We start from the raw sequence: 11,954 nt of genomic DNA, 5'->3' as shown, positions 1-11,954 counted from the left end.
ATATTTTTTAAAAAAATACATATACCATGCCCCTTTTAATGATAACTAAATATAAGAGAAGCTATCTTTTTTTTTCCCCCAAAAGATTCGATGACCATGCGGTAAGCATACCTCTCGTAGGTCTTTATCACTGCCTTGTAAATTGTAAACCGTATTGACTGGCGTAGGTTGTCGCCTTGGTATTTTGAATTTTTATATTGCCCCCTCTCATACTTTTTTTAATTTTGAGCCCTGGTTTTTTCTCATATTGCACCACCACGTCCTGTTCCCACCACTTGAAAGGCTCAAACCGAGCCCCCCTGCTTTATCGTCGTCTTCGCTCGATCCTCTTCTGCGACGAACTCTCACTCTCTCAGTCTTGCCTTTTTCTCTCCCTCGCCCCTCTACAAGGAAATTTTTCAGCATTTTAGTCTTTGCCTCCGGCTTCGCTTCGTAGCTTCATAAGTTTGGAAATTTCTGACCGATTTGGTGCGTGCTCTTTTCCTCTCTAAGCTTCGCCTTCGCCTCCATTTCTTTGTGGTGGCTTTAGGGTTGGATTTGGGGTTTGTGGAGGACATGGAGAAGAAGCACGGGTTCCTCTCGGCTCTGCGAGGGGAGATGGCACGGGGGTTGTCGCCGGCGAGGTCGAGGTCGAGGTCGGTGAGTCCGCAGCGGAACCACTCGCCTGTCGTGGCAGATCTGCTGCTTCCGAAGCGGTGGAAGCGACAGAAAGCGAGGGGGTTCCCGGAGGAACTGTTGGTGCCGGCGTCGGGGATTCTGGCGCCCTTGGAGGAAGGGCCGGAGAGCGGCGGCGGCGATCCGGGGAAAGAGGGGTGGGGGCAGTGGGTGAAGGACCGGTTCCACAGGGCGCCGTCTGTTTCTGCAGGCGCCTGCCGCGGCACGGACCTCCGCCTCCTTCTCGGCGTCCTGGGGGCGCCACTAGCCCCCGTCCACGTCTCGCCCGCCAATCCGCTCCTTCACCTCAGCATCAAAGACACTCCCATTGTGAGCATCCTCTTCTCCTACTTTAGTTTTGTTTGGCCATTGATGCCGGCTTTTCCTCTTTAGGCTCTGCCTTTCACGTGGTTGGTGGAATACATTATCAATTCACAATTTCTAATTGAATTTGAGCGATTAAATGAATGCTTCAATCAGGGCTGAGGCGAGTGCATTTATGCACCCATTGTTTTATGTCTCACATTGATGGATTTTCCGAAGAATCTGGGATTTAATACCGCAGTTTGTTGCAATTCCTGCAATAAATGCATGTTCCCTTCATCGACTAACCTTCGTTTTTGTGACTGGATTAGCTCTTCAATTTTGGTAGATGTCGGGCAAATTTATTGATTTTTCTTCAAATTATCCGCTGTGGTAGGAAACATCGTCGGCGCAATACATACTACAGCAGTACACGGCAGCTTCAGGAGGCCTAAAAATGTTGAGCTCCATCAGGAATGCATATGCCATGGGGAAGGTGAGGATGCTGGCGTCAGAGTTTGAGACGGCCACTGGGATCGTCAAGAGCCGGAGTGCAACAAAGGAAGCCGAATCCGGTGGGTTCGTCCTCTGGCAGATGGCGCCAGAGATGTGGTACGTCGAGTTAGCTGTCGGTGGTAGCAAGGTCCATGCTGGTTGCAACGGCAAACTAGTCTGGCGCCATACTCCCTGGCTCGGTGCCCATGCCGCCAAGGGCCCTGTTCGACCCCTCCGTCGAGCTTTGCAGGCATAAAACTTTCCCGTGCTCAATTATGTTGTGTGCTCTAATTTCATTATTAGATCAATTCAATTTTTATTGAAGCTAATTGAACGCTGTAGGGACTTGATCCATTGACCACAGCGAGCATGTTTGCTGATGCACAGTGCATTGGTGAGAAGAATGTCGATGGGGAGGATTGTTTCATCCTTAAGCTTTGTGCAGATCCACAGACACTGAAAGCTAGGAGTGAAGGCCCTGCTGAGATAATCAGGCATGTCTTGTTTGGTTACTTCAGCCAAAAGACTGGGCTTCTCACTCACATGGAGGACTCACATCTAACTCGAATTCAGTCGAGTGCCGGAGGCGATGCTGTGTACTGGGAGACCTCCATTAACTCCTCCATCCATGACTATCGCCCGGTCGAGGGCATGATGATTGCACACTCAGGGCGTTCAGTTGTCAATCTTTTCCGGTTTGGCGAAGTGGCCATGAGCCACAGCAAGACTAGGATGGAGGAGGCATGGACTATTGACGAAGTAGCATTCAATGTCCCTGGCCTCTCGATCGACTGTTTTATCCCTCCTGCTGATGTAAAGCGTGGAACAGTCAGTGAAGCTTGTGAGCTACCACAATCCGAGAGAGCAAGAAGCACCATGGCAGGAAGTAATAGGTCTAAGGTCGCAGCGCTCGACAAGTCTCATGATGTTGATGATGATAACAGCTCGTGGAGAGTGGAAGTCTGATGCCAAATTCAAGCACTGAAATTGTTCATAGACAGTTCGTTTGCTCAAACTGACTCCCCACAAACTATAAGACCGAAGGGAGGAATTTGGTGGATTTTGTTGCTGCTAATTAATTCATCCGCTGTAAATAGGGGGCCTAATTGTTCATGAGTCTGCAACTACGCATATCAACTTAAGTTTTTTTTTTCTTTTTTTTGCCTTGGAGCAGTCTGGTTTGGCTTTCTTTCTTTTATCATTGTAACAAAAATTTCCTTGTGCATTTTTCCTTTCCGTCAATTTGGTAGCCGAGATGAGTCTTTTTCCCTACCTACTGCAAGTCTGCAATCATATATATATATGGGGGTCATACAAAGTTGATGTAAACCAAACTTCTGCAGCTCTCGTTGATATAAATGGCTGGCTTTCGCTGAACCTTTTTTATTTTTCAGCTTTCCTGCATCATTTGTCCATGGATGAGGTCCACAGGCTGCCCTTAATTGCTGAAAACAAGGGTGTGTTTAGCCTTTTGATCGGTCACGTAACACGGCACAAGGGCCCGGTTTCACTGCTTGAGCTGCATGCTTCTGCTGCATTGTCGTGGGTGACTTAAAGGCTCCCCATGTGGTTCTTCCATGCATACTCTGAGAAGCTTCCTCATCTACTCGCATCGATGCTTTTGCTCTTTGCTTCCTGTGGGTCCGTGTTCGTTTTATGAGAGTGTGTCCTTGGGGAGCCAAAGGGAGCAGACACAATGAGTGAGGATCCAATGTTCAACGTCCTGTTGCAGAGATATTAGATTTGATGCCCCTCACTCAGCAAAGGAAGAAGCAAACATGATGAATCCGATGCTTGAGGTTTTCTCCCATATAATCAGATTATCTGCAGAGCTTAGTGTTGTAGTTTCTTTCTACAAGACATTCTGTGTTCTGGTCCCTCAAAAGCTGTAAAGGATGGTAAAGCTACGGGTATCGTCCCACTGGAAGCATCTGACTGCGATGTCATGCTCCACTTCGTATAGAAAATGAGCTTGCCCAGAACCTGGCAAATGGGGACAGAAAAGCAAATCACCAAAACGTTAAAGCATGTTGTAAAAGAAAGGAGAAGCATCGATCACACGCAAGATGATATCTCAAAAAAGAATTACTGTCTTTGATCCATTTCTTTTTCTGTTTCAAGGCTTAGTTGAATCGTATAATTAAGCTTGCTTTTACATCATGCTCTCTTACCTTTTGCAACATGCTTGCCATAATGCCTAACCATGAGAAGACTCCGAACAATTTCGACTGAACGGCCTGAAGACAGCAGTACTAGACTGAGATCACTCTATCACAATGGCTTGCAACTGTAGGCTAAAAACAAAAAAAAAGGCCATCTACCTACAGTCAACATCACAGGAAATTCATCACGAGCATCGAAACTGCACCCTTGTTTTCCAGTCAATATCACAGGAAATGCACAAGATAGCACCCATCTACCAGACGTATATGCCAGAAATCACAAACTCATGATAGTTCCAGGTGCTTCTTGATTCATTGTTAACTGAGTTACAATGGTCTGACCTCAATATAAGAGTTAATTAACATGATGCATAGCCAATACTTATGGAAGATAAACAAGAACCAGAGGAAGAGTAGACGTTCCAAGATAGCAGAAGAAGAATATCGTATAAGATAAGAAAATAAACTAGTTTTTGCATAATGTGATAGAAAAGGTTGCCCAGCATATATGTGAGGTGTCTGTTAGAGTTAGTATGTGGATGCCCACTCGATGCACAAAATCTTACCCTTGCAACCAAGAGGATACTTTTGTGATTCAACTACAAAATGGAGCATCAAGTTCCAGTTTTGCTTAACGCTCAATTTTACACAGCGATCTGAGTGGCAGATCATTCATAATTCAGAAACATGTTACTTAAAGCTATTCTCGTCATGTCCTACATGTTTGCTAACCAAGATCAGTCTCTTACATATTCTACTTTGAAATTGATGATCGCGCAAGTCCATATCTACAACTCCATGATAAGGTTGTTAAGCTGACTATAACTTCTATGTTCCTTGCTCAAGCTTTCTTATTAACGAAGCACAAACTTTGGAAACACATTCGTGGCATAAAAATGTAGCAGCTTTTCCCAAGGCTTCATTTTTTTTCAGTAAATTACACAATCTGATTGCAAATTGTTGGATTTAATGTTCTTGAGATCTAATCATTAATTTGTTAATATAGTTACTATAGCTCAAATAGGACATAATAGCAAAAAACATCTCCAAACAAAGCCAATGGTGGCATTCAAAATAGAAGTATGTTCTACTGATGTAATACTAGTGATTTAATCAACAAATTTTATTGATATAACAAGCCAGTAGTATGAACATGTTGAATTATAAAGTGATGTTCTTAGAAGACTAAGTTAATCTAGTCTATTGCGTGTTAAATGGTTTATTTTATAATTTGGAAGTCTAATCATTGATAGTTTTGTCCGAGTCTTTAGACGTTTAGAGTGTGTCGTGTGTGATCCTATTTTATAGGATCTGGTGTGATCCTAATCCTATTTTATAGGATCTGTGATAGGTTGAAGAATTTTGATGTAAAGCCTATATATAGGCTTTTTCCTTCTCGTTAGGGTGTTGAAGAGTTTTCTTGTATTCTATCTTTCAAATAATTATTGTTGATAATTTCTTCACGTTATTCTTCATATCAAGAGTTTTCTTCACGATTAGCCATTAGGATTCGCTTGGAGTGACAAGATTTTTATCTTGTTGGTTCTGTTTTTTTTTCTTTATATGGTATTAGAGCCAAGTTATTTTCGTGAAGAAGGTTATTCCTCTCTCGATATGGAAAGCACTGGTCGTGTAGCAGGACTTGGTTTGGAATTATTGAATCAGTCCAACTATCGAATCTGGAAGACATGTATGGAGTCATATCTGGTCGGTGAAGATTTGTTGGATGTCGTTTCCACTAATGGAGTTGTCGCTCCGGCAAATATCACCGAGAACGCAGAAGCGTTTAAGAAATGGAAGCAACAAAATGCTAAGGCAGAATTTGTTTTGAAGAGAACTATTTCTCATGGAATATTTGAGCATGTAACCGGATGTGAGTCTACCAGTGAAATTTGGCAAACTCTCGATCGGTTGTTCAATAAAAGGAATGAGGCTCGATTGCAAATGCTCGAAAATGAGTTGGTGGATGCAAAGCAAGATGATATCTCTATTTTTGAATATTTTCTCAAAGTAAAAAATTTATGTTCAGAAATTTCTCTTCTAAATCCTGAAGAACGAATCTCGGAAGCAAGAAAGAAGCGATATATTATTCGTGGTCTTCAGCCTGAGTATACTCCATTTATCACTTCAATTCAAGGATGGGCTCAACAACCATCACTAGAAGAACTTGAAAATCTGCTCTCATCACAGGAATCGTTGGCCAAACAAATGGCTACAATGAATATTAAGGAGGAGTCAAAGAGGACCTTGTTTGTTAAAAAAGGGAATTTTTATAAAGGAAAAAGTGAGATAGAAGAAGGTACTCCAGATCATTCAAATGCACCTAAGTAGACGTTCAAATGTTACAGGTGCGACAAGCTTGGTCATATTAGAAAGGATTGTCGAGTTAAATTGAAATCAGAAAACTATGTAAATTTGGCCGATGTGGCCAAAGAATCTGAAAAGGAAGATGATTGGAAGAATTGTTTCCTTACTGATATTGTTGATACTCAACGGAAAACATGCTTAATAGTAGAAGGAATTTCTCACACAAAGCATCCACCCAAAAATGAATGGATTGTAGATTCTGGTTGCGATCATCATCTTACCGGAGACGAATCAACTTTTTCATGTTCTCAATTACATGATAGTGGCAGGGGTATTATCACCGCTGATAATACAATTCGTAAAATTCATAAAGAAGGCACCGTTGTTATTGACAACAATCGTGGAGAATCAATTACACTAAAAAGTGTATATCATGTGTCGGGGATACAAAAGAATCTTTTTTCTGTTGCAAATGCAGTGGATGCTGGAAACTTTGTGCTCTTCTGACCGCGAGATGTGAAGTTTATTCGGAACATTAAAGAAATTAAAGTAGACGTTGTTCACACTGGTACACGTGTAAATGATTTATTTGTTCTATCTGCATCAAATTCATACATTGAAAAGATGAGTAGCAATGATAATTCCTCCTTGTGACATGCAAGACTTGGTCATCTAAACATGACTAAGTTGAAGGTTATGATTCAGAGGAAATTAGTTGATGGTTTGCCTGATCTATCAAAGGTTGAGGATGACAAAATTTGTGAAGGCTATCAGTTTGGAAAGGCACATAGACTTCCTTTTGAGAGCTCAAATTCACGATGCACAATTCCCCTGGAATGAATTCATAGTGATTTGATGGGACCTACTTGTTGGAGGATCGGTGGCCGGCTTGAAGGGGGGTTGGATAGACGGCGCACCCAAATACTCGCTTCCTACGTATTCGTTAGTGCGCAAGCGGAAATACAAATACTAAAGCAATGAATACGAAAGCTAAAGACAAGGAAAAGAACTAGCAAACCAATACACGTCAATTTACGTGGTTCAGAGATGATGCTCCTACTCCACGGCTGTCCGTAAGGTGGACGATCCCGATCCTTCGGTGGATTAGCCCCCGGAAACTCCGGCTATCTCAAGTCGCTCCTTGTGGGTGGAGAAACCTCACAACACACCAAGACCTCTTGGATTCCACAAACACTTGAGCACTCTTGTGACTACTAATTAGGCTTTAACCAAGTCTAATTTCGTCAGGTTGACCGGCCATCCCAAGCTCCCTCTTATAGAGCTTGGGGAAATCAGCCTTGCTGATTTGCCCGTTACCAGTCGACTGGTCCTTGCACCAGTCGACTGGTGCCAACCCAACGTCTCTCTCAACGGCTAACTATCAGTCGACTGGTCCCTGGACCAGTCGACTGGTCCCAGCCGTTTTGGGCACAGAGAGCTTCTGTGCTCACCACCAGTCAATACCAGTCGACTGATACAACCCTAAACTTAGGGTTTCCCATCCCGAGTACATTTCTCTCGCACTCGGACCCTCACGACTCACTTGACTCTTCTTTGCAGCCTTGACCTCTTGCCTTCAAGCCTACTTCCTTTGGCTCTCGTCCCTCGGATGCATCCAAGCCCGCGGCTCGTCTCCAATGCCATCCTTCGCGTATGCCTCGAAGTCGCTTCCCTTGGCCCTTGTCCTTGCTGCCTTGTCCACGATCCCTCAGATGCATTCAAGCCCGCGGCTTGTCCTCAATGCCATCCTTCATCGGACCCGAAGCCGTCAACCTGAGTCACATGTGTCACCTGCAGTCCTGCATAACTCAAGTACACATATCAAATAACGAGGGTAAACCTAACTTAAACCCTTTGCCCAAACACCAAAACACATGGTCCCGCGGACCATTGGGATTGCTCCAACAATCTCCCCCTTTTTGGTGTTTGGCAATACGTTTAAGTTAGGGAAAACAAATAGCAAATAAACATGCTAATACACTGGACTTATGATGCCAAGGCTACACACTTGGACTTACTCCGCCGAATGGACTTACGTTGCCAAGGTCACACACTTGGCAATCGCCGAATGGAAATGCAAACATGCATTGAAACCTATCACAAGGCTCCCCCTACACCTAAGCTCCCCAATGAGTAGGATTTTACCACGAGCTTTTTAAGAACCTATCCCAAGGCTCCCCCTATGCAAAGACACTTAAGGTTTTCCCAATTTAAACCTTACTTCTCCCCCTTTGCCTAACATCCAAAAAGTTCTCCAACAATATCCCAATTGTTGAAAACTTATCATCTAACTGACCCTAAACTCATGTATTAATCCCCCTTGGATCCCATACATCTAACCGAGTTGACATGGTCACATACCAATGCTGAAAACAGTTTCAGACTGGTATCAGTCGACTGCCCCAAGTGCCAGTCGACTGCCCCCCTTCGACAAAACATTACAGAAACATTCTGTGGTCGAAAAACACTATTACCAGTCGACTGGTATCTGCACCAGTCGACTGGTACCCTTTTTATGAAAAAATCAGCCTTTTCAGGCCAACTTTAGAAATGCACCAGTAATTCCTTAGACCTCCAAAAATTTCCAAATTTTGTGGAGAGGTCTATTGTACCAGTGTCTACTTGGGAAAAATATATTACAAAATGTATCTATCACCAATCCCAAGATTGACACAAAATCCAAAACTAACTAAATGGTTCAATTGAACCTTGACCTAAAGTCCTAGTTTTGGCTTCCTTTTGATGTATTTGCCCATACCAACCCACAATGCATCCCTAGCATTGGTTTGTATGGAATCTATACATCCAAAACCAATTATCATGCAATATGACCCCAATTGTCATATTTCTTGCATGAAATACAAACCATGTGTGCCAATTCCCTAGGTTTGAGACTCAAGTCCGTCTCTAAACCACTTGGCACACTCCATGGCTCCTCTAGACCCCCAAGTAGAACCCACCTGAGATCCATTGGCCATGGGTCCCAATTTGACTCTTTGAGCTCCCCCTAGAGCTCTTAACCTTAGCCACCTCCCTAGGTGACTCATCTATTGTGGCTACACCACAATGATGTCCCTTAGAAGATCTCCTTATCTTCTTGATCTTGGACACATCATCCTTGCCATAATCATATGCAACCCTAGCATATTTCTTCTTATTGGCCTTGGATGACTCTCCCTTGCCCTTATCATGTGCCACCCTAGCACATGGTCTCCTTTTGACCTTGGAGGGACTAGATCGGTATCCCAAGCCCGATCTATCATTGTTGAGTCTTTGGCTACCCAACATCATATTTAATCCTTTAGATCCAATAGTGAATCTCTTAAGGAATTTCTCCAAATTATCAAGCTTTGACTTCAAAGCTTGATTCTCCCTCTCTAGGTTCCTAACCCTAGAGTCAACATGTCCACCTTGGACATTCCTAGACCTACCCTTTCTAGGCATGTGTCTCCCCTTTTTGGGATTAATGCCTTGGGTCTCCTTAGGTCTATCATTTCTAGGTTTTTCATGCATAGATTTCCTAGGGTTATGATCGATATTTACCCTATTCCTATCATGATATTTAAATCCAAAATTTTGCATGGGTAAATAATAAGAATTATTCCTAGCATGCATGGAGGAATTTAAATTTGACTTCAAATTTAAACTAGGGTTTACCTTACCCTTTACCTTTGGAGCTCCCCCTTGACTTGAGCCTCCATTCTTCCTCCACTTCTTTTCCCACATCTTCAAATACGCCAATTTCTTGAGCTCTCCCTTCCTTGGGCATTTGGTGTGGTAGTGACCCATTTCACCACAAGTGAAGCATCTAATGTGCTTCTTCTCCTTCTTCTTCCTACAACTCAAATTAGATTCAAAATGAATTGAATTGAGTTTAGGAGATACCTCTTTCTTACCCATAGGACATCTACTCTTGTAGTGTCCCTTTTCATTGCACCCGAAGCACACGATGTGATCTTTTGACTTTACTTCGGTGGAGGTACTCACTAGGTTGACTTCCAAGACTTCTTCTTCACTTGTCTTGGATTCTTCCTCAACCTTTGAGGATGTCTCCTCATCCACACTAATGGATGGCATTTCTTCATCCTTCTCCTCCTCCTCGGAAGTTGAGCATGACTCAACTTCCATTTGCTCAACATCCTCTTCTTGAGCTACTAAGCCCATCTCCTTGGGCTCCACATCCGATTGGTCCTTCTTCTCCTCTTGGACCACTTCATCACTTTCTTCGGATTTTTCTTCTTCTCCTTGTGTAGGCAAAAATTTCTCCCATGGAAATTTCTTCACTTTGCTCCACAAATCATGAGCGTTCTTATATTCACCTACACCACTTATCACGTTAGAAGGAAAAATTTCAATCAACATTGATATTACCTTTGAATTTGCTTCCGATCGTGTGGTTTGCTCTTCCGTCCAACGTCGTGGTCGGAGTCTCTTCCCTTTCTTGTCTTTCGGGTCTTCGAATGGTTCCTTGATCACCATCATGATATCCCAATCCGTATTGAAGAAGATCTCCATCTTCATCATCCAAAATGTGATCTCCCCAAGGTTTCCTCCTTCAAACTTTGGAGGGACAATCAACCCGACCATCTTCTTATATGTGTTGCTCTTCTCGGCGGTTAGTCCGGTGAAGTGCGTCCTCGCTCTGATACCAATTGTTGGAGGATCGGTGGCCGGCTTGAAGGGGGGTTGGATAGACGGCGCACCCAAATACTCGCTTCCTACGTATTCGTTATTGCGCAAGCGGAAATACAAATACTAAAGCAATGAATACGAAAGCTAAAGACAAGGAAAAGAACTAGCAAACCAATACACGTCAATTTACGTGGTTCGGAGATGATGCTCCTACTCCACGGCTGTCCGTAAGGTGGACGATCCCGATCCTTCGGTGGATTAGCCCCCGGAAACTCCGGCTATCTCAAGTCGCTCCTTGTGGGTGGAGAAACCTCACAACACACCAAGACCTCTTGGATTCCACAAACACTTGAGCACTCTTGTGACTACTAATTAGGCTTTAACCAAGTCTAATTTCGTCAGGTTGACCGGCCATCCCAAGCTCCCTCTTATAGAGCTTGGGGAAATCAGCCTTGCTGATTTGCCCGTTACCAGTCGACTGGTGTCAACCCAACGTCTCTCTCAACGGCTAACTATCAGTCGACTGGTCCCTGGACCAGTCGACTGGTCTTCTGTGCTCACCACCAGTCGACTGGTCCCAGTACCAGTCGACTGGTACAACCCTAAACTTAGGGTTTCCCATCCCGAGTACATTTCTCTCGCACTCGGACCCTCACGACTCACTTGACTCTTCTTTGCAGCCTTGACCTCTTGCCTTCAAGCTTACTTCCTTTGGCTCTCGTCCCTCGGATGCATCCAAGCCCGCGGCTCGTCTCCAATGACATCCTTCGCGTATGCCTCGAAGTCGCTTCCCTCGGCCCTTGTCCTTGCTGCCTTGTCCACGATCCCTCAGATGCATTCAAGCCCGCGGCTTGTCCTCAATGCCATCCTTCATCGGACCCGAAGCCGTCAACCTGAGTCACATGTGTCACCTGCAGTCCTGCACAACTCAAGTACACATATCAAATAACGAGGGTAAACCTAACTTAAACCCTTTGCCCAAACACCAAAACACATGGTCCCGCGGACCATTGGGATTGCTCCAACACTACTCGAACTGCTTCTTATTCTGGATCTCACTATATGTTGGTGTTTGTGGATAACTTATTTCGCATGAGTTTATTTTGTGAAGCACAAATCAAAGGTATTTTCAAGATTTCTGGAATTCAAAGAAACTGTGGAAGGAGAATTGTGTAGAAAAATCAAAATTTTGCGGATAGGTAATGGAGGAGAATTCTATTCAAATGAATTCTTCTCATTTTGCCGAAATAATGACATTAAAAGAGAAATGTCTTGTCCAGAGACGCCATAACAAAATGGCATGACTGAAAGAAAAATTAGACATCTTGTGGAGACCTGCAAATGTTGGTTGCATGTGAAGAATTTATCCAAGGAGTTATGAGCAGAAGGTATGAAGTGTGC

At 43.7% G+C, this 11,954-nt stretch overlaps 1 protein-coding gene across 1 annotated transcript; it reads left to right on the top strand.

Moving 5' to 3' along the window:
* The first annotated feature begins 294 nt into the window (after nt 1–294).
* LOC122021806 lies at nt 295–2,845 on the top strand. Its single transcript, XM_042579962.1, has 3 exons — nt 295–984; nt 1,355–1,702; nt 1,795–2,845. The coding sequence occupies exons 1-3, from the start codon at nt 556–558 to the stop codon at nt 2,416–2,418; spliced, it is 1,401 nt and encodes a 466-aa protein (XP_042435896.1). The 5' UTR covers nt 295–555; the 3' UTR covers nt 2,419–2,845.
* Nucleotides 2,846–11,954: the final 9,109 nt, after the last annotated feature.

Source organism: Zingiber officinale, chromosome 9A (genome assembly GCF_018446385.1).
Source record: "Zingiber officinale cultivar Zhangliang chromosome 9A, Zo_v1.1, whole genome shotgun sequence".
Classification (NCBI taxonomy): domain Eukaryota; kingdom Viridiplantae; phylum Streptophyta; class Magnoliopsida; order Zingiberales; family Zingiberaceae; genus Zingiber; species Zingiber officinale.
This window is presented reverse-complemented; position numbering and strand designations above follow the sequence as displayed.

Excerpts from the sequence above, each read along its gene's own strand:
- LOC122021806 (XM_042579962.1), top strand. The coding sequence starts at position 556 with ATGGAGAAGAAGCACGGGTTCCTCTCGGCTCTGCGAGGGGAGATGGCA. Across the intron at positions 985-1,354 it reads GCATCAAAGACACTCCCATT|GAAACATCGTCGGCGCAATA; the intron begins GTGAGCATCCTC and ends CCGCTGTGGTAG. Across the intron at positions 1,703-1,794 it reads CCCTCCGTCGAGCTTTGCAG|GGACTTGATCCATTGACCAC; the intron begins GCATAAAACTTT and ends TGAACGCTGTAG.